This window comes from Pseudorca crassidens, chromosome 12, assembly GCF_039906515.1.
Source record: "Pseudorca crassidens isolate mPseCra1 chromosome 12, mPseCra1.hap1, whole genome shotgun sequence".
NCBI lineage: Eukaryota > Metazoa > Chordata > Mammalia > Artiodactyla > Delphinidae > Pseudorca > Pseudorca crassidens.
The window spans coordinates 63,810,020-63,837,973 of NC_090307.1; the positions used below are offsets into that span (position 1 = coordinate 63,810,020).

The 27,954-nt window shown below is 47.3% G+C and overlaps 1 protein-coding gene across 3 annotated transcripts; it reads right to left on the reverse strand.

Annotated features, from left to right (window-relative positions):
• Nucleotides 1-158: 158 nt before the first annotated feature.
• Nucleotides 159-27,898, reverse strand: AFG3L2 (AFG3 like matrix AAA peptidase subunit 2). 3 transcript variants are annotated; one of them, XM_067699756.1, is made up of 17 exons: nt 27,678-27,898; nt 23,791-23,890; nt 22,965-23,042; nt 20,848-20,954; nt 20,558-20,710; nt 18,478-18,552; nt 15,203-15,324; nt 13,195-13,468; nt 11,430-11,567; nt 10,755-10,908; nt 9,685-9,792; nt 9,466-9,591; nt 8,686-8,796; nt 6,223-6,338; nt 4,653-4,853; nt 2,871-3,065; nt 159-798 (listed from the first exon to the last, which is right to left on the reverse strand). In XM_067699756.1, exons 1-17 carry the CDS (start codon nt 27,792-27,794, stop codon nt 559-561), a joined length of 2,415 nt encoding a protein of 804 aa, XP_067555857.1. In that variant the 5' UTR covers nt 27,795-27,898; the 3' UTR covers nt 159-558. The 3 variants fall into 3 exon arrangements, with proteins under 3 accessions (XP_067555857.1, XP_067555856.1, XP_067555858.1); XM_067699755.1 differs by having other exon boundaries at nt 15,203-15,327; nt 27,678-27,897; XM_067699757.1 differs by lacking the exon at nt 27,678-27,898 and having other exon boundaries at nt 15,203-15,327; nt 20,848-20,956; nt 22,966-23,042; nt 23,791-23,820.
• Between the last annotated feature and the right edge of the window lie 56 nt (nt 27,899-27,954).

Here is a 27,954-nt window from a genome sequence, read left to right on the forward strand (position 1 = left end):
CCGAGTTCATCCTCCAGGATGAACAAATCTAGACTTCCTGAGCATCTTGTGGGAGCTGAAGAGAACCACAAACCTGAGACCCTAACAGTGACATCATTCAATTCCTTCCCGTTACGTTTTCTGAGAAGTAGCCCAAGCATAATCAGTGACACTGTATGTTCAGGAGAAAAAAAGTGCAGTGTTTACACTTTATTTTTGACATAAAGAAGCCGTATTTACACAATACATTCATATTTTTAAGTATGTTACAGCTCTCTGTAGAAAACCATTCCATCACAAAACAGCAACTTGTGACCCGGATTCCATCTTTAAAATATTAAATCAATGAAAATATTCCTAATTTCATAGCCCATCACAGAGGGAGACTGAAGGGAGGAGGGAGTGAAGAGCAGGTGACAGCAGGAGGACCCCCACCTGACGGGGACAGAGACCAGGAGAGCCCGAGGCTGGGGCACGTGCCCTCCCCCGCAACCCGGGTGACTTCCGAGGCCGCGGACGAAGCACCCCACTTCCCACTGTGTCATGAGGCCGAGCACAGCTCTGAAGGCGCAGCTCTGGCTACGCAGGGCCAGCACCCTGGACCTGGCTGGCGGCCTTCTCGCCCGAGGGCTCCTCTGAGACCTCCCGTTCCCTGTTCCAGTCCTTCAGGCCCTCAGGCAGCGAGGTGTCCTCATCCAGGCTGCCGGTGCCTTCCACAAATTCCTCATATGTAGACTTTTCTGCAAACGGTCTGGGGCCCAGGAGTTCCACCATGTTGTTCTTGTCTAACACTTCTTTCTCTAACAGGAGCAGAGCAACCTGCAATGCGAACACCTGTGGTTAAACAGTCACCCAGCAACGTCTCTCCAATCTCATCACCTCCTATTTACAGTCAACCCCCTTCCAAAAAACAGTTTAGGACCACTGAAAAGAGATATTCACTGTCATGTCACTTTAGAATAAGATGTGCAAAAGTCCTGGAAAAACATGTGTCCCCACGAAGGGCGTGGCTGCACAGTGTGGTACATCCATGTGGCCTGTGACTGTGCCCTGGACTTAGTGGGGGAGCTCTGTCCCTGACACCGCAGAAGGACATCCTCGGGGAGGAGAGCCAGACGCAGTGTCCCTGGGCCCCACCTGCTTCCAAAGAGGGAAGGAGCTCCCTCTGGCTTACAGAGCAGAAAGAAATCCTGCCAGGAAGTGTGAGGAAGTGATGCAAGTGACTGGGGGTGGGGGTGGGGGTGGGGGAAAGGGTGGAAACAGGGAAATTTTAAAAGGTAGCTGACAAAAATAAAGACAAATGAGGCAGAGACACAATATGAAGCAGGAGATTAACGTGAAAATATGCATCTCGAAGTTCTGGTCTCTGTGTGGCTGAACCACAAGACTGACATGACACACAGCCACAGAAAAAGGGACCCCTGCCAACTACGAGTGGGGAAGTGAGGGACGGTGTCAGGAGGACAGGGAACAGGGTCACGTTAGACCCGCTCACTGTTACCACTGCCTTTCTACTTCTGCTGCCACCACGGCACCATCTCAGGAAGTTAAAACACACCCATGGCTGCCTCTGCACTGGCCTCTGACTGTCCCCCTGGAGATGGCACCCTGCTGCCACTCTATTTTTTTTAAGTTTTGGCATCTTTTTTCTTTAAAGATTTATTTTTATTTATTTATTTTGGCTGCACCGGGTCTTAGTTATAATGTGCGGACTCTTAGTTGCGGCATGCAAGATCTAGTTCCCCGATCAGGAATCAAACCCAGGCCCCCTGTGTTGGGAGCGCGGAGTCTTAACCACTGGACCACCAGGGAAGTCCCTGCCGCTCGCTCCTTTAATGATGAGTTTTTAAGCATTTCCACTCCAGATTCTTTTAGTACTCCTGACGATAAAACACAGGGGCCAGATGAGATCTCCATGAAGGGCGCCTCTAGCTCCAGAGCTGTGTTTCCCGCAGAGCTCTGGAGTCCCCAGACACCCTGTCCTTCCCTCTGCACCCCCTCCTTGCTCACTAGGGCCCCACACAGCGAGTCCTCCTCTCCTCCCCATGTTCACTGTAGCCTGATGAGCCGTCAAGGTGGATGTCAGCCTTCTCTGCCCTCTCCCATCGGAGCCCCTGCTGCAGGCCCCTCCCACCTACCCTGCGCTCTGTGAAAAGGCACCTCGGGCTCTGCCCGGCACAGCTCACAGTGGGCTCCTCTGAAGATCTGCTGATCGGACAGCATCATCTTAGAATAGCTTTTTTCTCTATCAGTCCTTTATAGAAGACTTTTCACCTGTGCTTTTATCATGAGAGTGTGGAATATTTAAAAGACAGAAGATTCTCCGTTTGGTTGCATGGATTCTGAATAATTAAGAGTTTACTGGATACAAAAAACCAACTGAATTAGAAAGGCTCCCTCCCTTTTGAAAACGCTATCAAATGAGGCACAACAACGGAAGATAAAAAGAATGTTTGTTCATGGAAGGTCATAATTAAGCAAAGGTCCTACATATCTAGTTTGGCTAATTCTTTCGTTTGCTGTTCCACTACCTCTTTACTCTGGAGGTGAAGAGCAGTGGTCAATCCCAATCAGGCCACTGGGCTCCGCATTTGGAAGCACTTGGTGGGTGACTGCAGGTTCAACTGTGTGTCTGGTGTCGTGAACAGACTTTGTTAATCCCGCGCTCACATTCCTAAGAACCAGGAGCCAGGATCATGCCCGCTGCTGCTCTTCCCACATCCCTCCAGCCCCACAGAGACAGCAGACACAGCATCAGGATGGAGGAAGGAGCCTGGGATTAACAAGCACAGGGGACGTCGGCATCTACAAACCAACCAACCAGTCAAGCCATCAGTCTCAACTCTTTCTGCAAAACCGTGCAGAGAATCATTGGTGGAGCCGGCACCCACCTTCTCCACATCTGCTTTCTTTTCTGTGAGAAGAGCGACTGTCCTCTTGTAAGCATCGTTGATAAGTATTCGTACTTCGTCATCTATTAGTCTGGCCGTGGCTTCGCTGTAAGGCTTTTCCAACACCATGTCCCCCTGACGGGGGAGGTCAAAGGAGATTTGCCCAACCTTTTCATTCATGCCAAACTGAACAATCTGAAAAAGAATGCGTGACTAGTGGTGGGCATCCATTTCTGCTCACAGGTTTTTATAAAATGGCAGCAAATCCACTGACATGAAATCCACACACCTCACTGCAGTACTACTCTTTAACCCGCAACAACGACACGGCAGCCTTGAGTCGGCCAAGTAGACCAGGGTGTTCTGTGTAGATGGAGGTTGGGAGGACAAGACCAGAGACCCACAGGCAACATCTACAAGGCAGGCGGCAAACCGGCAGGGACAAACCCCAATGGTGACGAGACCTGCTTGAAATCGCTCTGCATGGGGGGAGGTGAGGACAGGCAAGGAGCATCCGACAGATGGGAGGAACCACCCAGGCCGCCCAGAGGCTCTTCCCGTGCCGCCCGGGCTCCAGAAACCTGCGAGGGGCGTTGGCATTCTCCCTGAGTCCACAGGGCCCAGCCTGCACCCCATGAGACCCCCACACTAACCACACAAAAACCCCACATTAAGAAGAAGCTGTGGAAGTAAAATCCAAACTGACCAGAAAAGAGAAGGCGCAGATAAAAGAGGGGAGCAGGAACAGATCAGAAAGTAGGAAGTCACGTTTTTTAGAAGTTTATGAAAACAGCAGGAAACTCTAAAACCGTAAAACTAGAAAAACTGTCTTAATCCACCTCCTTCCTAAGAGATCAGGAAAACAAACTTCATGTAAAAGTGGGCAACAGAAAAATCCCTTACAAAGTTGTTATGAGAAAAAAGGAGCAGAATAATGTCTACACAGATAAGGGAAGTGGAATGGAGAGACGTCCATAATACAGATGAAAACTGTTACCCACAACTTCAGAAAAGGCTAACCGAAATCAGGAAGGTGATAGAAAATAAGAGAGAATAACATTAAGTCAGAATCAGAAAATTTAGATGAGGTGCTAGAACGCAGGAAATAGAAAAAGAAAACATTACAGTTATTTTTAAAATGGAGATTAAACTAGAAAGGACACAAGAGCAAACAACCCCAACAAACAAATGCCCTAAGAAAAATTATTGGGTTTTTTTGGCAGTGCTGCGCGGCACATGTGATCTTAGTTCCCCGACCAGGGATATAACCCGCGTCCCCTGCATTGGAAGCTTGGAGTCTTAACCACTGGACCACCAGGGAAGTCCCAAGAAAAATGAAAGGTATGGGAAAGTAACAGGCCCAGAAGAGCTGACATATGAATAAAAGGAGTTCCCAAAGAAAGTCACTGACATCAAGTTCCCCGACAGCAAAATGACCTTGTCTGGGGATGGAGGCGCCCGTGATAAACTTAAAGGAAACAGGGGCATGGCTGCTGTCAGCAGAAAGGACCAGAAGGGACAGGCACCAGGGAGTCCACGCGGGATCCCACAGGCTTGTAACTGAATGTAAACTCTACTGATGTGCTTTATACACTCTTAGTAATAAACCTGAAAGACCGAACTCTCAAAACAAGGGTTTCTTTTCCTAAGTTTTGATCATTCTAAAATGGATTTCTCTTAAGAAGTAACCCTTGCCTGGAAAGCCTAGACCAGTCAAACAGCAGTGCTGTTCCAGAGCCATTAGTGCAGGTGAGGATGCAAGACGACCCCGCCCACACTCACCTGGGCATATGCACTCTGAGTCACTTTTCGCAAGTCGTCCTGAGCGCCGGTTGTGATTCTCCCGAAGAAGATCTCCTCTGACACGCGGCCACCCAGAGTCATGCACATCCTGTCCAGGAGCTGCTCTTTGGTATAGAGGTACTGCTCCTTGGGTAAGTACTGCGCGTAGCCCAGCCCTTTGCCCCGAGGGATGATGGACACCTGACAAGGAGAACACACGGTGCGCTGAGGACAGACGCGGCCACTGGAGGCTGATGTGGAGCCACAGGGAGACTCACTGGAGAGGAAAGCACCACAGCCTCGGCTTGAGGAGCTGGGTGGAAGGGCCCGTCCAGGAGAGCATTTTCTCTTAGGGTAACCTCACCCGAGAGGTCTATAAAGTATTTCTTGTCTCTTATAAAACTCAACTGAAAGTGTTCAGTCCTGACAACAGGGCTGCTGCTGACTGGCGACCCCTCCAGACTTGACGCCGGCGCCGCCTGCCCCGCTTTCCAGGAGGCAGAGGGGCCAGCAGCCTTCAGTTTTCTAGTCCTCTTGTTGCAATTGAGTAGATTCCTTTAATTTTTACAATCAATGCTCCCAGTCACAGGTTACAGTTCAGTGAGTTCTGACAAACAGCCTCCTCACACAACCAAAATACAAAACATCTTCCTCGTCTCCCCGAAATCCCCTCCCCTGCCCCCACAGATGAGTTGCAGTTTCTAGAACTGTGCGTAAATGGCCTCATACAGTTCGGACTTCACCGTGTCTGGTCTGTGTGACTGTCCCCGAGACCCACCCCCACTGCCGGCTGTGTTAACAGTGCACTCAGCTCTATGGCCGCGGAGCAATCACTGGGTAAACACACCAAACATCCACTCCTTCTTGAGGGACTTCGGGGCTCTTTCCGGTTTATTGCTATTACGGATAAAGCAGTAAAAGTATTCCATGGACATGTTTTTATTTCTCTTGGGTAAACACACAGGACTGGAACCGTTTGGTTGTATTGGAAGCATTTGTCACCTTTATGAGAAACTGCCGAGCTGGTTTCCATGGTGGCTGTCCCGGGTCAGGTGCCCGCCCACAGGCATGGGGTCCAGCTGGACTGACCTCGGGACATGTGGAGCTTCTGCAGGGTTCCACCCACACCTCCCGGTGACTTAGGGCATCTGGTATCTTCATGCACCTAGCGCCCATTCCTATTCCTTCTCTCGGGAAGTACATGCGCATATATCTTGCCTATTATTTTACAGCGTTGCTTGTTTCCCTACCACTGAATTTTAAGAGTCCTTCATGTATTCCAGGTACACGTCCTCTGTCATATACACGTACTACAAGTATTTCCAGGGTGTGTGGCTTGCCTTTTTCTCTGTGGAGTCAGGGAAACCCCCTGGGCAAGAGAGCCCCAGACGCCCAAGCCTGACCCACGGTAGCAACTGCTTTTCCAGAGTGAACCCCTCCAGCTTCTGCACACTTTTCTTTCCAAACTTTATAACTCATCTGCGTGACCCCTTCACCCCAACACCATCAGCAGATGTTCCTGCCACGTGGCCCAGTGTGGCCACCGTCTGTTCCACAACAACTGCCTCACCTTCAGGAGGGGGTCCGCGTGCTCCAGATACCAGCCGGCAACTGCGTGGCCAGCCTCGTGGTATGCCACTGTCTTCTTCTCCTCGGGCTGCAGAACCTGAGTTTTTTTCTCTAAGCCTGACATACAGAACAGAAAACAAAACCCACTGCTTTAGTGACACCGACATCAAAAGAGATTTACACGATACCACACAGCGTCTCATCTAAATCGTGACTCAGAGACCAAGCTGCCTGTGACCATGGAATATTCCCAGTCAGGGGCAGAACAAAGCAAAGCATCAACTTCAAAATATACAACCACCGCAAAATGCATTCACTACCCACCCGAGGCCCACTTTCTCCTACTCTCCCACTCAAGTCACATATCTCGTTTTGAGAAATAAACAGAAATGCAAAGTAAAATTCAGCACTAGGGTCAATTTGACACATAAAATTCACAGAAAACGAAGACATCTGGAAAGAGCTCACTGCCTAGTCTAGGCATCGGGAATCACCAAGTAGGGGGAGACAAGGACCGGCCGAGGAGGCAGGCACACGAGGGTGGGAGGAGAGCCAGGCCCATGAGAGGCAGCAGCCCGCAGCCGCAGAGCAGCCCTGAGGAGGTGCCCCCGAGCTGGCCCGCGTGTTGCCAGAACTGAAGGACCCCCGCTCCAGCCTGGATGAAGGCGGACGCGGAGCTCGCCCGCACCTCTGGGCTGTAGTCTGCACTGATACAAAGCTCACAGGTGACACCAGCTTTCTCGTGTTCCAGGTACTCATCTGAGAATTTCTCAACTGGTAACACGTTACGGAGTCTGGGAGACTGAAAAAGAAAAGAGGGCGAACTGTGTTCCTGAGGACTCGGCCCAGGACAAGCACACGCCGCAGAGCCGCCAGTGGGTGGGGAGAGGGCAGGTGGACAGCCCTGTGCTCCAGACACAGACACGCAGTTCTCATGCCCCCAAAACACAAGAATCCCCAGCTTGTCACAGGATTTCCCCTCCTCAGCTCGCGATCCCGTCACAGGGCGTGTGCTGGCCCCAGCGGCTGAGCGTGAAGAGCGTGAAGAGCGTGAAGAGCACGTCCGTGCCCCTCAGGGCCAAGGCTCTGCCCCACCCACCGCCCTGGCCTCTTTCACAAACTCACTTTCCTACTAAACACCCCCCCTCCCCCGTTTCCCCCAGACCTAAAAGAACACAAATAGTCTTCTCCTGTGTTTACAGTGAGGTCTTTTAATTCCACTCACAACTCTAACATCTTAGACTTTTTCTTTTCCCTAACGAATCTCAAACGGTCCAGTCACTCACTCGGCACCGCTACAACTGCCCCCCCGGCCCCCCTGCAGTGGCACCTACTCCTTGTCTCACCTGCTAATGAGCCTGCCAGGCCTGTGGCACAAAACAAGCTTCGGAAAGTCTGCTGACAGCCGTTTCCCCCTCGGCTGTCGGCTGTGTGGCCCGTGCCCTCACCCACCCCGCACCACGGGAACCACGGCCACGCGCAGGACCTCACGCGGACATCCCGCCCCGGCTCACTTCCCACCAAACCAGCAGCCCCGAGGACGCCCTTCCCACCTGTGGCCATGGGGCTCCCACGCTCACGTCCGCTACCACACATTAAGGACCAGTAGGGGCTCTGCCTCCAGATGCGCCCCTTCTTCAAAGATGCATCTTCCTGAGCTATCACTGACTATCCCGTTACTCAGTGGCTCAGGAAAACTCGTGTTAGTACAATACTGGCCGTAAAACAACATAAAAAAAGCTCTTAAGCTTAACACTCAAGGCTTGCTAAAATCTAGGCTTCAACACCTCTCTCCACTTTGTCTTCCCTCCCACAGGAAGGAGTCTGAGCAACTCACCTCCCTCCCTGAGGCACAGGCCATGACTGCTCCTCCGCTCACCCTCGTTCACACCACATCCCCTCCTCCTGAGCCCAGTTTAAACCCCGCTCTTCCGTGGAGCCTGCCTGGCCATTCCTTGTCACAGGGAAATCCTGTGACAAGCCGGGGGTTCTTGTGCTTTGGGGGCATGAGAACTGCATGTCTGTGTCTGGAGCACAGCGCTGTGCCATTCCCTCCTCTGAATGCCCAAGTTCTCGAACTGCTAGTTATCTTTTTAACAGTATTAACTATAAGCTCTCTAGAAAGCAAGGAAAACACATCACTGGCCAACCCTGCTCGACAGGTGAGCATTTCCCGGTCAAGCAGTTGTTACAGCTGTTCACCCATCACCTATATCTAGCTTAGAGCACATTAAACTCATGCGATGAAATTTTGGGGAACAGGGAGGTTGTGAGTGTTTTAGAAAAACTAGATTGCTATAATTCAGGGGAGGACACCTCCCTGCTTGCCGCCCGTGCAGCATGAGGGTGGCGTCTCAGACCCATCCGACAGGGTGCCATTGAGCCCCAGGTCTGGGCAGATACATGCCCTGGCCTCAAACTCACGCCATCCGCCCTTGGTCGTGGGTGCCACCAGCTGCCTTACCGCCAATTACTCGTTCAATTGCTTGTTCGAAGTGTTTCTGATTTATGGAATCTGAAAGGTGTCTCGCAGCGATCAAAGCAGCTTCATTGCAGACGTTGGCAACATCGGCTCCTGTGAAAGGGACACACACAACGGCTCACCTGCCAAATACACCTGAGCTCACTGGTCACACACTGTGAAGAAGGGAACCCGGGCCAACCGTCCACCAGCAGCAGTCAGTAGCGCTCAGTCCTGCCTGGCACAACCCGGCCCCTGAAATGCACGCTGCAAGTATCAGTAGTAGACAGATGCCCACAGGCAGCCCTCCACCTTTAGAGACTGTGCAATGACAGCAAACTAAGACAGCACTTTAAAACGCCCATCAACTTAGTTCCACCATCTCTGTTGGGAAAGTGACTTAAGCGGATATTGGGCAATCTGCTGAAATATAATGAAATACATAGGCATTAAAATGACCTAATGCATTCAGTTAAACAACGAAAGTTAAACATGAGAAGCTTGCCAAAAACTTCCTAGATCCTTAGGTCTCTGTAAACTAACCTTACAGAGAAAGTATATAGGGGCGCAAATAGGCCATAACACAATGTATGTGCACAACAAAAAATATTAAAAAGTCAGGCTCCTGGGACATTGAAGGTGCCTGTACCCGTGTATATAGCCTTCTCAGGCTGTAGATAGATGGTCCCTTCTATTTCATGTTAAGTTTGGAAGAAGGGAGAGAGGGAACAAGAAAGGAAGGGTCACATCCTGTAGACACAACAGCAGGTCGTGCTCACCCACCTGAAAACCCCGGGGTCAAGGATGCGAGTCTTCTTGCCAGCTTCTCCTTTTCCAGGGTGCTGTCCAGTTTCAGTGGTCGGAGGTGAACTTTGAAAATAGAGGCTCTTCCTTTTATGTCCGGCGGTCCTTGAGAAATTATTTTTAAGGAAAAAAAAAACAGTGAAACAGTTGCACCCCTCCCCACAAGAACTGGCCTGAATCCAGGGAAAACCATCTCACCGATAAAGATCTGCCTGTCGAAGCGCCCCGGCCTCATCAGTGCAGGGTCCAGGATATCTGGTCGGTTGGTGCCCGCCAAAATGACCACGTTCGTCGTTGTGTTAAAGCCTGGAAATAGAACAAAGGCATCACCATTGTTAAATGCCGTGAGGAGGAAGGTGACAGCATGCCTGTCCAGAACGTATGAGCACGAGACACACCACTTTAGTTTTCTATTTATTATCTAGTGATTTTTTAAGTCACAAACTTAATGATTTTTCTTACTATTCATCTTGTCCTTAATGATTAAGTCATATACAGTACAAGACTTAAAGATTTAAGGATCAACTACTAAAGACAAATTACCAAAGATTTAAATTTATGTAACTAGAAATGTAGATTACGTTGTCAACTTTAGAAAGTTTTAAAAAATCAGTAAGGTTAAATTTGCAAAGGAAGTGTCTGAACTCCCTGGGCCACAGGGACCACTCACTGCGTATCTGAAGGCAGGCACCACCCCACCTCCAACCTCTTCTGCAGGCTCAGCCTGCTCGTCTGACTGGCCATTTCTCAAACGGCAATGCCGTGGCCACAGAGCCGTCACCCCCAGGACCCTGGCGCTGAAGGAGCCTGGCCCGTTCCCCCAGGGTAGTTTCTGCTGTGCACGGGGTTCCGCAGAGCCGAGGAGCAGCCCCACCTCCTCAGTCTGGCTCCCATACCCGGCCCAGGAACGCAGACCCGCTCAAAATCTGCCAAATTCGCACTTGCTAACGCATGGATTTTCCTGATCCTTCAGAATCATAAATGGTTTGAGAATGAGATTATGATTCTTTAGTGAAGCATTTCACCAGTTTTTCTTTTATTTGGCACCAGGTACAAATGCCATCTTAACACCAGTATTAAGTTACAGCAGGCTGCCAGGCAAGACTCTTTTGCTATTACCTGTACTGGAATAAAAGAGCCCTTCGATAGGGGTTGTTTATTTTAGAGAATCTCTCTTTGCTCTCTGTATCAGCACAGGACTCTCATTTTAGAAACATGAAGAACAATTAGAAAGCACAGTTCAAAACACAAAAGACTTGAACATTCACCATCCATTTCCACCAGCAGCTGGTTGAGGGTATTCTCCTGCTCACTCTGCCCCCCGAAGTTGCCCCTTCCTCTCTTCCTTCCCACGGCATCTATTTCATCGATGAAGAGGATGCAAGGGGCATTCTTCCGAGCAAGGGCAAATAAGTCACGGACCTGGATGAAAATGTAAGCACTGGAGTCACTTGACAAGTGAGTGCTATCCTCCCAATAAAACAGACATAAAGCTTCCTGTCCCCCAGGAAGGCCATCCTGTGTCACTCACTGTACAGTACAAATTAAAAAAGTTACAAGCAGCAAAGAAGTCACATGGCAAACGGTGGGAAACTTATGTAAGGTGAGCAAATATTATTTCTAAAAGCTCATCAGTTATTGTTATGTAAGAAGCACGAACACCAGCAAACTGACACTACATATCTTTATCCTACTAAAAGGTAACAGGTAGAGTTGTAAAGTTTGTATTCAGTTTACAAGTCCAACCACCCTGGGCTCCCTTCACGCCCGAGGCAAACAGTAACAGCAGACACTTACTCAAAGACCCAGCGACGTGTACACACAGCAGAGGCATGACCCTCCCGAGCCCAGCCAGCTGTCGCCCCACCCTCAGACCATGGCAGCGGGGGCCCTGCGCCCACCTTCTGACCTGCTGAGTTAATACAGTGTGAGGTGAGACTTACTCTAGCTGGACCCACACCGACAAACATCTCCAAGAACTCAGATCCACTAACGGTGATGAAAGGGACGTTGGCTTCTCCGGCTGTGGCCTTCGCCAGCAGTGTCTTCCCAGTGCCTGGAGGACCGGTGAGAATGGCACCCTTCAGATACAAAAAAGAGAAAGTACATTTGACTAGAATTTCAGAGAAATAAATTACATATCCATAAATAATTCCAAGGTATAAATCTGTCTACAAATTTTAGTGATATACACTAAATATTTCTTAAACATGTGAACAATGATAGTAATTATATTAGTAAGAATATTAATAACATTAGTAAGAAGAAAAAAAATTATATGAGAAATATAGAGAAATATATAAGAAATATTAGAGAAACATAGAGAAAGTAATTATATTAGTGAGAAGAGAAAGGAAAAGACTATTAGAGACTATACTGTTTTAAAAAACTTGGGGGGCTTCCCTGGTGGCGCAGTGGTTGAGAATCTGCCTGCCAATGCAGGGGACACGGGTTCGAGCCCTGGTCTGGGAAGATCCCATATGCCGCGGAGCAACTGGGCCCGTGAGCCACAACTACTGAGCCTGCGCGTCTGGAGCCTGTGCTCCGCAACAAGAGAGGCCACGATAGTGAGAGGCCCGTGCACCGCGATGAAGAGTGGCCCCCGCTTGCTGCAACTAGAGAAAGCCCTCGCACAGAAACGAGGACCCAACACAGCCATAAATAACTAACTAAATAAATAAAAGCTGGGCTGATGGCCTTCTTCACTAAAGTTGCCTCCTTAAAAAAAAAAAAAAAAAAAAAAAACTTGGTAAGAATGTGAAATTTGAAATACTTCTCTTACTTTTTAAGATTTTTAGTGTTGCTTTTTAGACCTAACAGTATATAAAGGGTGACTTAAGCTGGGAATCTACTAATAAACTGCCTGATGTTTACTTCAATAATTCAAGGAGACACAAATATCACACTTCCAACTTACATTGTGCTTATTTTCTTTCCTTTAAATTTCACAAATGAAGTAAAAATCTAATAACCAATGATGAACTTAAAAAGAATACTGTTTGCTCAAACACTGTAATTACTTAAGTCGTGGAGATGCCTAAGTATGATGTGAACAGGTACGCAAGTATAGCAAATTATAAAACTATAAAATGTGACTTTTTATCCATGGAGGCAGGCAGGACATGAAATCAAGAAAATGATGATTCCCTTTACAAAGGACTCCTTTAAAGTAAACTTTATTAACGGGTTTTTAAAAGAATTAGTTAAACATTTTCTCTTCATTTACTTAATGCCTGAGCCTGGCCTTAGCGACACAAAGATGGGCAAGGCTACCCGTGGCGCGCAGTGGGCGGGGGAAGGTCTGTCCTCCACGGAGTCCTGGGCCACGAACCTGAGTTCCAGGCCAGGCCTGCTCATGGTGCTGAGAGAGGGATAGCGAGGTCACAGCAGAGGCAATGTGCTGGGGGCTGCTGAGAGAGGGGTGTCTAAGTTGCCCTGGAGGGAGAAGGAAGCAAACCAAGGGGAGAGGACACACATTTTCTCGGGAACACACGCTACCTGCAAGCAGACACATCCACGCAGGACAGCCGACCTGAAGAGACGCGCAAGTTAAATGGAGACTAGTAAGTTAAGATGTAGGAAGGAGAGAAAAAGAGCTACTTTATAAGTAATCAAACTCCATAAAATTGTAACTTCAGAGATCAAGAAATACTTCAGAAGATTTTTGGGTTAATGAGCTGAAAACCGTCTTCTGAAAGTTCATTTTACCTTTGGGATTTTTGCTCCTAGGTCTTGATACTGCTTTGGGTTTTTCAGGAAATTCACAAATTCCATTATCTCTAGCTTGGCCTCCTCGCAGCCCGCCACATCTTTGAACTTCACATCTATCTCGTCCTTTAGGACCTTGGCAGTGGTTTCTCCGACACTGAAGAGTCCGCCCATGCCCCGGCCCGTGCGGCCGATGCCGGCCGGCCCCCTCCGGATGGTGTAGAGCAGGAAGGTGATGATGAGCACGGTGGGCAGCATGCTCAGCAGGAAGGAGCTGGGGGCCACACGACAGCGCAGCGCTCAGGCGGGCAGCCCTGGCTCGGCTGCCCTGCGAGGGACCCGCCACCCCGTAACTGCACACGGTTTCTGCCTGTGCAACACCGGGCTATCCGGGTACATCTGAGGCACAAGGAGACTCTTAGTGTGTCAGTATCACTGAAGGGGAATCTCAGAAAGACCAAAGAAAAGCCTGTTCTCAACACGTACGCTGTCCAGTGGTGCTTTATTCCCACCTCAAGAACCACCATTTATGCACAGGACGGACCTGTGATTTACTATCACTACATCAAAATTTCAAAGAAATTTCGTTCAAATTGCTCATTTAACAATTTTAACATGATTCTGGTGTTAGCCTGAGTAGAAATTCCAGTTCTCTTATTGGAATGCATCAACTTATTCTGAAGAGATGTCTTCCAAATATTCAATCCTTGCGAAGGCAACAGTGGTGAAAGCTGTCTCTGGGCGGCTCGTGCAGGCTCACAGAGACCCAGGGGCAGGGGTGCCCTCCAACCCATGCCTGCCCTGGCGGGAGCAGCTCAGGGGTGACTTACAGCCTTTTGCTTTCTGTTTGTCTTAATAAAGTCAATTTCCACACAACTACAGGCACAGACATATACTTATACTGGGTAACATAATGCAATTTAGTTTAACTTACCCTAAGAAATTTAGGTCAAAACCTGGTACATGGTTTAGGTAAAAAACAAAACAAGAATAAAACCAGGATTAGCTTTCTAACTTTTCATCTATTATAAAATTTTAAATGCTGCTATAGCATTTAAACCATGAACAATTTACTCTTTGGTTTATTTCTGGAGAAAAAAAATAAACACACTGACAATAAAGGTTTAAGGAATGGTGCAACAAAACTTTGTGTAATGTTTCAGGACCAGCCTATAAAGTTAAGTAATTATATGATAACCTCAGGGACCAAGGGATATATTGCATCACGTGTGAAATAATCTCGGCAGCTAGCTGGATCTATTAATAATACTGCAGGTAGATTGCAGGTCTACATACACCAAGACTCAAGAGAGTCCCTGAGGCCGAGTAAGACCATCAGCTCAATTAACAAGCTAGCTACCCCTTTCTCCGCTCTCTTACATGTACAAAAAAATTAAGCTTTATTTCTACTTTCACTCTCAAACTCGTAACTCTAAATCAAGGTAGGCGTTCTGCATTTAATGCAAATGGGGTCACCACCAGGAGATCTACCAGGGCGTCCGTGTGTGAGCACTCAAAGGCCATGTATTCCCAAATAAGCCCAAAGACAAGCAACTCCTGAAATCAACAAGCTGTTCCTGAAAGACTCAGACCTGAAGTGGCCTTTCTAAAGACAAATAACCTTTAAGGGAAGAAGCAGCTCTGACCAGAGAGGAAGAAGCATTACTTAAAAATCCTGCAAACTCTGTGAAATATAAATGTAAAGGATAGTTAAAAGGTGGGAATGCCACTCTTTAACACAAATGGGCTCTTTATGCTAAACTCCTACTCAAGAACGGTACATTGGACATTAACCCCAAACTACTGCTTAATCAAGATAAACATTAACATGTAGAAAATCAACCAGTCTCCAGCAAACTAGTAAGTTACTAATGGTTGAAAAGAACTCTGGCCGAACTGAGAGGCCTGTTGAGAATATAAAGTGTGATGCGCTGCCCCCTGCTGACAGAATACACAGTGAGCCCAGGGAGCACAGGCAGCCTCCTGTGTTCACAGACACGCTTCTTACCCATCACTCTCAGCAATGTAGACCACAGGGACCCGATTCTCCCCTTCTATGCCCAATTCCTGCTGTAAAGTTTCCAGATTCCGCTCAAAGGTGTCCACACTGCCAATATTGAACCAGACATACTGCTGTAAGGACAGAAAAACAAAATATCCTAATTTTGTTAGGGGAATGAAGAGGAAACAAAGGATTCAATTCACAAAGGGTTCAACTTTCCAAGAATTTTTCAGAAATACTGCAAATTTACAAATTAAAAATATACAATATTAACAATAACAACAAGACTTGTTTTAACAATGCAGTGACTAAGCTTCACTCAGTGAGAACCCCTGACAAGCCTCAACCAGCAAGCATTTCTATAGCAGCATTCCTCCACAGTCCTAAAATTGTAAACTCGAAAAATGAAAACTCTCTTTGAAAAGACAACCCTTTTCAGAAACAAACAAGCATCCTTTTCCTCTTGTCCACTTCTCAGGAACTTCTTAGCTGCCTGGTCCCAAACTAAACACCAGCCTGCGGCAGTGATGGCACTTCTCAGTGTTGGGATGGTTCCCATCCCCAGGTGCACCACGACGCCCTGGGTCCTCAGAAGGAGGTGCTATCACCGACCGCCAGGAGGCAGCTCCACCCAATGGGACAGAAATACCCTCCAGTCACTGGACCTGGGAGTTCCTGGGACCCTAGGGAGGGACACCCGAAGGGCTGGAGGCAATGGCGATGCTCCCCACCAGCACAGGGTTCCCCACTGTGCTGGCATTTACTGTCCCCGTTTGACAGAGGACAAAACTACAGGGGTGACCCCACCGCCCACGGTTACACATCTAGGAAGTCGGTGGCTCTGAGCCCAGGCAGGCTGGCTCCAGGGCTAGCGACAATAACCAGCAGGCCACACCGGCTCTCCGACATAACCACTCCCACCTCTGGAGCTTCCCCACACACTGGCCCCTCTTCCCAGCACCCGGCAAGCATCAGCTGCACTGCACAGCCCCGAAAGACTTTGTTCCTCCTCTAACCTGCAAACGCCTAAAAAACATGTAAACCTCAGACACTTGAGACATGTACACAGACAAGAGCAACATGTCCCCGCAACCCTTCCACCACCAGGGTTACTGAGTGGGCGCCGTCACTGTGGTGTTTCTCTCCACGTGTCTAAAAACAAAAGACGGCGAGTAAGTTGTATAATATTCTATAACAATAGTCCTCGGTAAGTTGTTCACAGACAAAGCTACACGATTCCTGTGGTTATAGGCCCCAAATGTGTCAATGACAGAACACTCGCCAACTTGGCTCCCACCACCAATGGGGCAACAAGCTAAATGATGCCTCACATCAGAGAGTTGGGTGGACCAAGGCCCAGCAGCACGGAATTCTAGGGACAAGACCTAGGTGAGACCCTCTGGGGTGGGTCCCAGCTCTGCAGGTGATTCCTATGCACACTGAGGTTTGACAACCACCACTGACCTACACAATCTCATTTGAGAGCTAAGCCCTAAGAGCATTAGTGTCACTCCCATTTTAAAGATAAAGAAACTGAGGCTTCCAGGGGTTAGACCATAGAGCTAGTAAAGAGCAGAGCTTATCTGAGGCCAAGTGTGTCAGACTCCAAAGCCTGTGCTTATACAGCACAGCACAGCAATTAATATCACTATGCCATAAGCAGTTGGACACAAAATCTTATACCCATTTCCGAAAGCTTGAAATAGTCTTTATTAAACAGGCAATACATATTCTCTGTAAAAAACTAAGGAAACACAAACATAATGAAAATAAAAAGCATCCATAACCTCAATATCCAGAGATAAACACTATTAGCAATTTTGATGTTGTTTTCTCAAGGTTTCAAAATACCCCTTTTACAATCTTGAAATACGCACAATTTTGAAAAGAAATCAACATAAAACCTTAACTGTAATATAAAGGAGTGATACAAAGTAATTTAAAATAAGATGGTACTAATTTCAATACGAAAACGCTCGTGCATGCCAGTACTAAGTGTAAAAACTGCTCCCCAGGGAGGAGCAAGCCCTACTGAGAGCCGAGCCCCAGCAGCCCCAGCAGGCGATTAAAGAGGGACGTGAGGAGCCGCTACTGCTGACCAGGGGCCTAATGGGCCTGTTTATATGGTTCTAATTTTTTGCCCTATAAACAATGTTTTGGAGTACATCCTTGCACAGACACCTTTACATGCATCCCTAATTATTTCCCTAGGATTATTACTGAAGCAAAATTACTGGGTGTATGCGTACTTTCAAAACTGCTGATAAATACACTGCCAAACTGTCCTCTTGAAAGGGAGTGCCAATTTAATTCCCAGCACTAAAAGTCTGAGGAACAGTTCTGAGAAAAAAAAAAGTAGCATGGTTATTAATGAACATTTCATCATAAGATAAAGAGAATGGGGGGGGATTAAGACAATTCAAACAACTTTCCTAACAGTGACTGAAATACGAAAGTCCTATGACGTTACAGATATTCTTATATTTATTGATACGTTATCAGAGACATGATCACCAACAGTTCTCGTTTTCCTTAAATGTTGCCCCATCCAGGCAGGATGATGACGAAATGGTGAAGTGAAGGCATCCTGAGATAGAAGGGATGCAGCCTGGAAGAGGGCTGGCCCTAGGGGAGCTGTAAGGTCGCAGGATGCCCAGGGGCTAGGAGTGGGCCTGGGGGTCGGGTCCAGGAGGGCTGGGAATCACCTGGGAACCTCATCTGCCTCCTCCCCCCTCCCCCCCATAATCCCCTCAAACCACTCTGGGGTCTCTGGAACACATTTCAAACTGGTTGGACAAGAAATACAAATGTTTTTTTAAAAATAAGAACAGAAATGGAAATTAAAATAATATAACATCACAAAACAATTGGGAGAGATATGACCAGAATGCTTCTTAAACTGATTTGACAAAAGTTGTCTTAAGACATAAGCAATTCAGATTTTAACATTTTTTTTCTTAATAAAACAACTGTTTTCTCAGTCTTGAAAAATCATAGATACTGGAATACTGAAAACTAGATTTCACACACTGGTTTCTAAATGAATAGCCAACGTGATCACCAAACCAAACCAAACCCAAAACCACTGCCCAGCCCCTGCACACATTACGGACACAACGTTCACATCCTCACTGTTAGTAAGGATCCTGGTTGCTGCGCTGCCCAGTTCCGACGCGGCCAGTGTACATGGCTACTGCAATGTGAGGGAATGCTTGCTTTTCAGTTTTACATCTGAAAAGTTAATTTACAGCTAATTCACATCAATTAATAAAATCATTTACCCCATCAACAGGAGTTTTTCCTGGTGTAAAAGTCACTCGAACAAAACGCTTGTTGACGACTTCCAGTCTGTCTACCTGGAATTTTAAGAAGTTAAATATTCAAACATAAATTTACACAAAGACTTGAGATATTCTTTTAAGCTCATCTGAAATGCCTGTATTTCAGACACACAAAAGAATATAAAGTAAAGAAAGAAGATAACGTAAGGATTCCCCGTGTTCCCCACTCCAGCTTGAGAAAGAAAACATCACAAACACTGCTGAAGCCCCCAGTCACCCAGAGGTGGCCGTTCTCTGCAGCGGGTGCTGGCCACCCCAAAGCAGGGCTTGGTCCCAGGCCACAGAGACCCAACCCTAAACAGACACTCACTTTTGCCTGTTTTTAAACTTTAAAAATGGTCTCATCTGGCATGTACTTTTCTACAACTTTCTTTTTCTTCTGTCCTTGTATTTGTAAGGTCTTTCCTTGCTGACATGTCAGTTCTGCAGGGTACCCCATTTTATAAGTACACCCCAAGTTATTGGTCCATTCTCCTGTTCATAGACATTCAGACTGTTTCAAACGCTCCCCCATCACAAACAATGCTGCTGTGAACATTCCTGTGTATACCATCTGGACACATCTTCAAGAACTTCCCTGGGATACGTACCTGTAGATAAACAGAGTCCAGCTAGGCTGTAGGGCAAAATCGCTCTCCAAAACACTACTGTCCTCACTTGCTATTAAAAGACTTTTAAATTTCTGCCCCTCTAGGGTATAAAATGGTTTAAACTTGATTTTCCTGCAAGCTCCTAACTACACAGGGTTCTAAAGATCGCTTGCACACCTCACCCCGAGGCCTCTGGCTGCTGTGGAGTGGAGCACTTTCGGGGGGGCCTGTTTCCTGCCGCTGTCAAGTCTGCTCTGGCAGGAAGTCTGGAAGGTACGAGCCCAATATGCGAAGTGAGGGAGCCCTGCAAGGTTCCAGGAGGAACCAGAATGGGGGCTCACCATCTGGAAAGGACTGACTAGAGAACTCTATCCCACATAAAACTGCTGGGGCAACGGTAGACTGACTGCATGCAGAGAACCAGCGGGTCAGGAGGAGAAGTGGCTACAGAGCCAGGACCTGTCCCCACACTCGAAGGACAGGAATCACTTCTTAGAAAGCAGGCTCCTCACGACACCTGGGAATCACACATGTGAGAGCCTCACTTGCTTCAAAAATCTGAGTAGATAATCGTTTCCATTTTTTCCATCCTCACCTTACTGTACAACCTTTAAAAATAATTTTAGATTCTTTATATTTTATAAGTATTAATATTTTTATTTTATTCATTTCATTGATGAAAAATTCAGTATTGAGAGCTTAAATCATTTCCCCAAGGTTACAGAGCAGGCCTAATGCTTGTTCTCTTACTATCACTTTACTTCATCAATTCTAAGATGGTTATTTTTCGTATTTTAACCTCTCAGACATTGCTGATGCATGTTGACAACTGATGGTATTACATAGTTTCACTGGTGGCTCACTCAATCTTTCTTAGTAACATGTAAAATAACATGTGCCTTACAATCCACAGCATCTTAAATGAGCTGAAACAGGGTCTCACTGGGCAAAGACCCAGCCCGGGGGCACAGAGCTCATGCCCGGGCCTTCACTCAGAGCCCATGGCTCTCACTGTGAACACTGAGTCACCTATTCACCTATTCACCTTCCAGGCCCACAGGACATTACAAGCAGTGAAGGTGTAAAGGAGCTGGGAGAGGCTGGGAAAGGTGCAGGGAGGAGAGACACCCGAGGGCACAAGAGGAATGATGGGAACAGACAGGGACGCCAGAGCAACAGTCAGGAGCAGTGGCTCCAAAGCGAGGCTCTAGCATGAAAAGAAATAAAAGGAGTTCGTGGTAAATTTGGGGACTGCTGGGTCAAAACAAACAGGTTCCTTGGTTGCAGTACTTTCCAGCATTAGAAAAATCCAACACGGGACTTGATGGCGAACAAGCCTGGCTAACTTGGTGGCTGTTTATCATTTTATTGGCCTCATCTGAACCCCACCCTTTGAACCCCTGCAGCCTGCAGGCCCACACAATACTCACTACTCCTTTGGAAAGATAGTTATTGACAAAGTCCTTCCATGTGATTTCTCTCCCGGAGCTCTTGAACAGGAAGTAAAACAGGACTCCTCCCCAAAACAGGGCGGTCCAGAGAAAGTACATCCTGAATTCCTTGTCATCCCATGGAATGTCACCCTGGGCAAGAAAGGAGACATTTCTGTGAAGCATGCAATGTAACAACACGGTCTACACTGTGCTGGATGCAAATTCCTTCCAATGCCATGAATGCCACCCCAGAGCCCCAACGTCAACCACACAGTGTGGAATCAAACCTTCTGGAACCTGGACCACCAGTGAGAATCGTCTTTCTTCCCACCTCGTTTTCCACCACCACCAACTCCTCCTCCAGAAGGACGCGGGGCAGCCGCTGGCTTCAGTTCTGTTCACAGACAGAGAGTGTGTACAGTGGCATGGCAGGATTTCCTATCTCTCAGCAATGTTTTCATTAATACCGTTTAATAAAGTTTTATTGCAAAACACATGGCAACTGATCAGTTACTGAACAAAGTGCTATGAGGAAGCCTGAGACTAAGAGAGAGAGGGGTAGCCCTCAGGGAGGCTCCTGGCGCTTCACACGCAGTCTCACGAGCTGCACACTTACCCAAGGACCAGTAGACACATGACTCTGCCCATCTTACAGATAAGAAAGGGGCTGACATGCCTGCTGATCACCTGGTGAAGTGCTCAGTGACAGTGAGCAAGTGACAGAGCTGGGATCTGAGTGCACATGAGCACGCTCCTGAGTTCCCACCTGAAGGTAAAAAGTAGGTGCCCCTGCCCTGCCCCAAGCCCTGAAGTGAACACTGTTAACAGTTTCTTCTGCAGGAAAGACATGATTTTGATAACTGGCCAAAAACAAAACCACCACTACCAACAACAAACCCACTTCATCCCCATAAAATCTGTTGGTAAGAATCTGAAATTAGTCACTGTCATGAGTTGAACTGTGTCCTCCAAACTCATTTGCTGGAGTCCTACTCCCCAGTGATCTTAGGGTCTTCACCAAAATACACAAGTTGAAATGAGGTCACATGGGTGAGTCCTAATCCAATATGATTAATGTTCTTATAAAAAGGGGACATTTGGACACAGACATGCACAGAAAAAAGGCGATATGAAGAGACCCAGGCAGAAGATGGCAGTCTACAAGCCAAGGAGAAGGCCTGGAACAGACCTTTCCCTCACGACCCTCAGAAGAAAACAACCCTGCCGCCTGCCGACACACTGATCTTGGACATCCAGCCTCCAGAACTGAGAGACATACTGTTGCTTCTGACACCCAGTTGTGGAACTTTGTTCTGGCAGCCCTAGGAAACTAATACAGTCACTAATACTCTCCCTTCCCCCCACTTCTCCATCCTTTCAAAGACCCACAAATACTGTTCTGACATCTTCAACTCCTGGGAAGCCACCCCCTCACTGTGCAGGCCAGGAGGCCTCAGCACCCAGTCACCTGCAGGGCCTCATGGCCTGGGCTTCCTGTCGTGCTCACCCCTCCGAGATGCACACAGGGAGCTCCCGCACCCCTATCTCAAGTAAGGCAGGGTCTCAGAGAGGCAAGCCCACCCCTAAGAGGCCCAGGCCTGGGAAATAAAGAGGAGGCACATTTCTAAAGTTGTTGAACGATGTCCCATGTACTCCAGGACAAAGTAACATATATGCAAAAGGTACCCAATAGGTTATATTTAAAAAGTGGACCAATCACCATTAATCAGCCCCAAACCAAGGTCAACAGGAAGTCGCCCGGTCACCAGCGCTCCATCAGCCCACACAGCACTGGTCCTTCCTCGGCTCTGGCCTGGCTTTCATGATCCACATTCTCTTAGCATGTATTTGTCCCTCCGAGACCCAAGTTCACTTAAAAACAAAGGCTGTATTTTATTTTTCCTTATATTTCCCTAGAAGGAAACGATGCCAGCTGAATGCCAGCACGTGCCGGGCACTGTGCTAAGTGCTACCACACGTGAAAGGGGAGCAGGGCCTGGCACACACACAGGCCCCCAAGCCGCTGGCTCTGACAAACCCTCTCTGAGTCGCTAAGGGAAGATAAGCCTCTGAGGAACAACTTGAAAAACACTGCACTCACAATACACGTCAAGTAAATTGCATGTATTGATAACATGTGCCAAATGTACTTACTAAATATGCAGTTAGATATGACTGAAACTGACCAGCCAATATCTCTAAGGTAACCTCCAATTAATTCAATTTGAAAAATAACAAGAAATATGAGCAGAAAATTAAGATAAAATGAAACAGAATTTTATATGTGCTCCTAGACTACAGTTTCAGGACTGACTTAAGATTTTCTTTGTTCAGTGAAAACTATCAGCAACATCATATATTAGGGGAAAACAGTAAGTTCAAATATAATCTTTTGAAAAGGTACCTTTTTTTTCTCCCATAACTTCTTTAGGTTCACTAGCTTTTTTTCCATTTTTCCCATTGGGAAAGTATTTTTCAAATCCTGTTAGAAAAGGAAAAAAATACATATCCTCAAACTAAAATTCATCAAGTTTTGTGTACGTGCTCTTTGTTTTGTTTTGTTTTTTAAAGAAGATGTTGGGGGTAGGAGTTTATTAATTAATTAATTAATTTTTGCTGTGTTGGGTCTTCGTTTCTGTGCGAGGGCTTTCTCTAGTTGTGGCAAGTGGGGTCCACTCTTCATCGTGGTGTGCGGACCTCTCATTATCGCGGCCTCTCTTGTTGCGGAGCATAGGCTCCAGACGCGCAGGCTCAGTAGTTGTGGCTCACGGGCCTAGTTGCTCCGCGGCATGTGGGATCCTCCCAGAGCAGGGCTCGAACCCGTGTCCCCTGCATTGGCAGGCAGATTCTCAACCACTGCGCCACCAGGGAAGCCCGTGCTCTTTGTTTTTAAAGCAGCTGATTCATCACTAAAAAGCACAAGCTAGAAGTTTAACATTGCTTGTGTAGGGAGTAAATCAAAGTCTAGATAATACAGCTCACAACCCCGAGGAGCCAGAGGAAAAGGTCTCACTGGCCTGCCCACCTCATTACCGACAAAGGTGCCACATTTGAAGGTGACACACTGTCATCACTGCAATCACACAGGAGGAGGTGGGGTGGGTTGTAAGAGGAGACATGACTTAGGAATCAACCGAAACAACGCCTCTGCACCTGCCCTGTCAACACTCGCTGACAGCGAGTCTCTGTCACAAGACTGTCCACCGTCACAGTCACATCTGAATGTTTACCTTTTGGAGGCCGAGAACAGAATCTCTGATAAGCAGCAATCACATCTGTCAGAAGAGAACTTCCGCTGGTTTTTGCTTCAGTTGTAGCATATCGATAAAGCTGCAACACAACATATAAATAAAAGCATGAAGGTTACATCAAAGTAAGAATGAAAAGAGCTTCATTTCCTAATACCACCAAGTGGATGAAATGCTTCTCCCTTCAACAGGCAGTTACAGACTAGCATAGAACGGCCCCCCCACCGAGGGAGGACTAGGGTTGTCCAGCCCTGGGCCGCTCTAGTCCAGCAAGAACTAGGAGATACACACTTGGCCCAGAAAACGAGAGTACTTCAAATCACACCTAATTAAGAGCTGCAGCCCGATTACGATTCTCTACCAACACATTCACTCTGGCATTGTTTACTTAATTTGTAGCATTCAAAAGGCAAACTCCGACATGGAACATCGGCTGCCTCACTTGCAGGGTCTATCACACTACAAGGTCATTTACCTGAAATTACAGAACAATGCTGCTTGTGAACACAATACAAAATTTATCTGTGTTCAAAGACAAGAAAGTTATGGTCCAATGTCACTGATAGTCCTTGTACTAGTAACATTTGCTAAAGGTATTTGATATACTGTCATCCTGACAAGTCCCTTTACAGACATATCTCTGCTTTAAATAACATGTTGCTAAAAATTGTTTGTAAACACTACCTATATAAGTCAGAGTATAATGTAAACAAACTGAACAAGCTCCTTATTAAATTTAGGTGCACAATTAAAAGCAATCAACGGCAAGGTCCACTGAGGGGCTATATCTAAATTTGGCAGTGGAAAAGTTCAAGTAATTCTATCCTTCTGAAAAGTGAAAATTCACCACCATTTTTTAGGACAAGCTTTTACATACAGGTGAGAATGTTTAAAGTGAAGTTCATCCGCATTAGTATCCATCCTAACTTGCCTCCTTTATGGTCTTATGAGAAAAATAAAATACCACAAAACCATATAAAATCACTTCACATCCACAAGTGTGGCCATAATAAAAAAGAGAGACAATTACAAGTGTTGGTGAGGACCTGCAGAAATTGGAACCCTTGTGCACTGCTGGGGTGACGGGTACAGCCACTTTGGGAAAGTTTGGCATTCTCAAAATGTTAAACGTAGAGTTCAGTTACCACATGATCCAGCAAATCCACTCCTACTCAAGAAAATTGAAAACAGACGTCCACACAATACCTTGTACATGAATGTTCATAGTAGCATTATTCATAATAGCCAAAAAGTGGAAACAACCCAAATGTCCATCAACTGATGATGAACAGACAAAAACGTGGTATATGCACACAATGGAATTTTATTCAGCCATAAAAAAGGAATGAAGTACTGATACATGCTACCATGAAACCTTGAAAACATTATGCTAAGTTAAAGAAACCAGACACAAAAGGTCACATATTACATGATTCCATTTATATGAAATGTCCAAAATAGGCAAATCCACAGAGACTGTAGATTAGTAGTTGCCTGGGGCTGGAGGAATGGTTGGGGAGAAATGGGGCGTGACTGCTACTGGTTATAGGGCTTCTTTTTGAGTGATGAAAATGTTCTGGAATTAGATAATGGTAATGGTTGCACAAACTTATGAATATACTAAAAACCACCCAACAGTACACTTGAAAACGGTGGATTTTATGGTATCTGGATTAAATAATCAACTAAAAACCAAAAAAGAATGAGCTGATTTAATTCCAAATTATTATACAATTAATAGCAAAGTAGGACAGAAACACTGATACGGTTCTTGGTAGACAGCAATGCTGGTCTGAGAGAACTTGGAGCTTCTGTTATGTTGGGCCCTCCCTGACGGCTGGGAACACTTGGCCCAAGAAATAACCACTGATAATGGATAAGAGTGTGTCATATGTGAATAAATATTTTCCAATGCCAAATCCATTACGGGTGTGGATTGAAAAGACCTGTTATCCAAGCTGGACAGGGCAACAAGTCACTGAATATCTGCTCCAGGCCAGGTGCTGCCAAGCAGTGGGGAGCCCACAGGGGGACCAGAACCAGTGCTGCCTCGAAGAAACTCGGAAGAGTAAGGAAGAGTCCTGGGAACAAATCAATTACAGGACGGTACCGCACGTGCAACAATACAAAACCTTAAGTAGAAAGGTACAGAGGTGGCACAGAGAAGGAAGTGGGTACATGTTTAAGGGACCTAGGCATGTCACAGGGAAGTGGCACCTAGCCTAGAATTTGAAAGACTCACAGTTCACCAGGCAAACAGTGTCAAAACTTTTAATTTTGGTTAAGCTGGAAATCTGATTTTTTGCATGATGATCTTCAACATATCTCATGATATTAGGAGACTCACAGTCATGTACCTGCAGTGGGAGAAAACGACGAATGCCCAGGGATACTACTGTGAGGGTCAAATGTGATAATATACGTTAAAGCACCTTTAAAATTGTGTGGCAATACCCAGGTTTACATTATCATTTCCAATCATTCTGAAAGCTACTTGAGAGCAAGGGTTCTTTATTAACACCATATTAAGCAAGTCTTTGTATCACAATAAAGTACAGAAATGGGTACACGGTATGTGCTCCATAAACATTATTAGCTTGCTGAAAAATCAGCCCCCTTTAGGCTCTCTTCAAATTGCACTGACCTGGAATACCTCTAGCAATAACCCCCGTGACTGTATTTAATAATGAGATTATTTTCTACAAAAGAACCATCAATTAAATTTTTTTCCTCTATCTAATCTAAGCCCATTCAAAGAATAATACATATAAAAGATTATGAATTTGCAAAATTTAAGTACAGAGGACCCCAATTTAGAGAATTAGGTTTTAAGTCTGATGATGTGAGTACTTTTTAGTTGTGAAGCATCAGTTTCAATCCTTTGAGGATTATACCTGAGACCACACATCAAAATCTTTTCCCCAGGAACCTCACTGTGAGAACAGACTTTTAACAGATGGACAAACGCAGAGGAAAATCTGTCCTCTCAGCATCCCTTGCAGGTAGCAGAGTCATTACTGTCATTACAGTCACTACCTGGCGTCCCCACCCAGATCTTCAGGGCAGTACCAGGGAATATGTGGCACCGACCTACACAAGCAGGAGACTTCCTTACACCTCAGCATCGAAGATTCACGGAAACTATAGGGCCACTCGAAAGAAAGGCCTTTTAGATAAGATTCCTGACAAAAAAACCTGCAAACTCACAAGGCACATCCCTACCTGCTTATTACATGTCTGAGTCCAATATTCACAAGGGACAAAAGAGGAACCGAGGAAGGTAAGACGGGGAAATGGATGTAATGCAAGAAACGGAAAAAAGGCCTAGTGCACAGCCATTCTGAGTAAGAGACTAAGACGAATAACCCTGGCTGGCAAGGGGTCTCCGAGGAGGAAACATCAGGAATGCAGGTGTATCACTGCCCTTTCTGTGGAAAGACTGAGAACACTTCCTCCAGGGCATCTGGCGACTGACCCCAGGCCTCGCCCACCACCCCCGGGGCTCCGTGCGCGGTCGTGGTCAACCTGCGCGAGGCGGGTCCGCCGCGGGCACAGCCGACATCGGCTCTGGGAGCCCGGCCCTGACGACGGCAAAGCAGAGCCCCTCTGGGGGGGACACCGTTAACGACCCCGGTTATTAGGCGTCGTGTCCGCCGGGCGGCGACAGCCCCACCCCCGAGCCCTCGCCGCCGGCTCCCGACGCGCTCCGCTCCGCAGGCCTCCCGGGCCCAGGGCAGCCCCGCCGCTCCGAGGTCCGTCTCCAACCGGGCCGGGGACCCACGGCGAGAGCAGGGCCCGTGACCTTGACTCCCGGCGCCGGGCCGGAAGCGGGTCGCCGGCCGGAAGCGGGCCAGGGGCACCGGACTCACCGTCCGCAGGCAGAGCCGTTCGGTGGGGCCCGCGCGGCCGCCAGGCACGAGCATCGGGGGCAGCCCGCGGGGCCGGCAGGCGCCCCGGCCCCACAGCAGCAGGCACCGGTGCGCCATGGCCGCCGGCGCGTGCCTCGGGCCGGGCGCTGACGAGCGATCGGCCGCAAACGGCCGTGCACTCTCGGAGCTGAGGCCACTGGACTGCTCGCCAGCCACCCCACGCTCTTCTGCGTCTGCTCGCGCCCCGCCCCGCCCTGGCGCGCTGACGTCAGCCGCA

Excerpts from the sequence above, each read along its gene's own strand:
- AFG3L2 (XM_067699755.1), bottom strand. The coding sequence starts at position 27,794 with ATGGCGCACCGGTGCCTGCTGCTGTGGGGCCGGGGCGCCTGCCGGCCC. Across the intron at positions 13,469-15,202 it reads TACATTGCTGAGAGTGATGG|CTCCTTCCTGCTGAGCATGC; the intron begins GTAAGAAGCGTG and ends TGTGGCCCCCAG. Across the intron at positions 4,854-6,222 it reads ACGCGGACCCCCTCCTGAAG|GTGTCCATCATCCCTCGGGG; the intron begins GTGAGGCAGTTG and ends TCTCCTTGTCAG.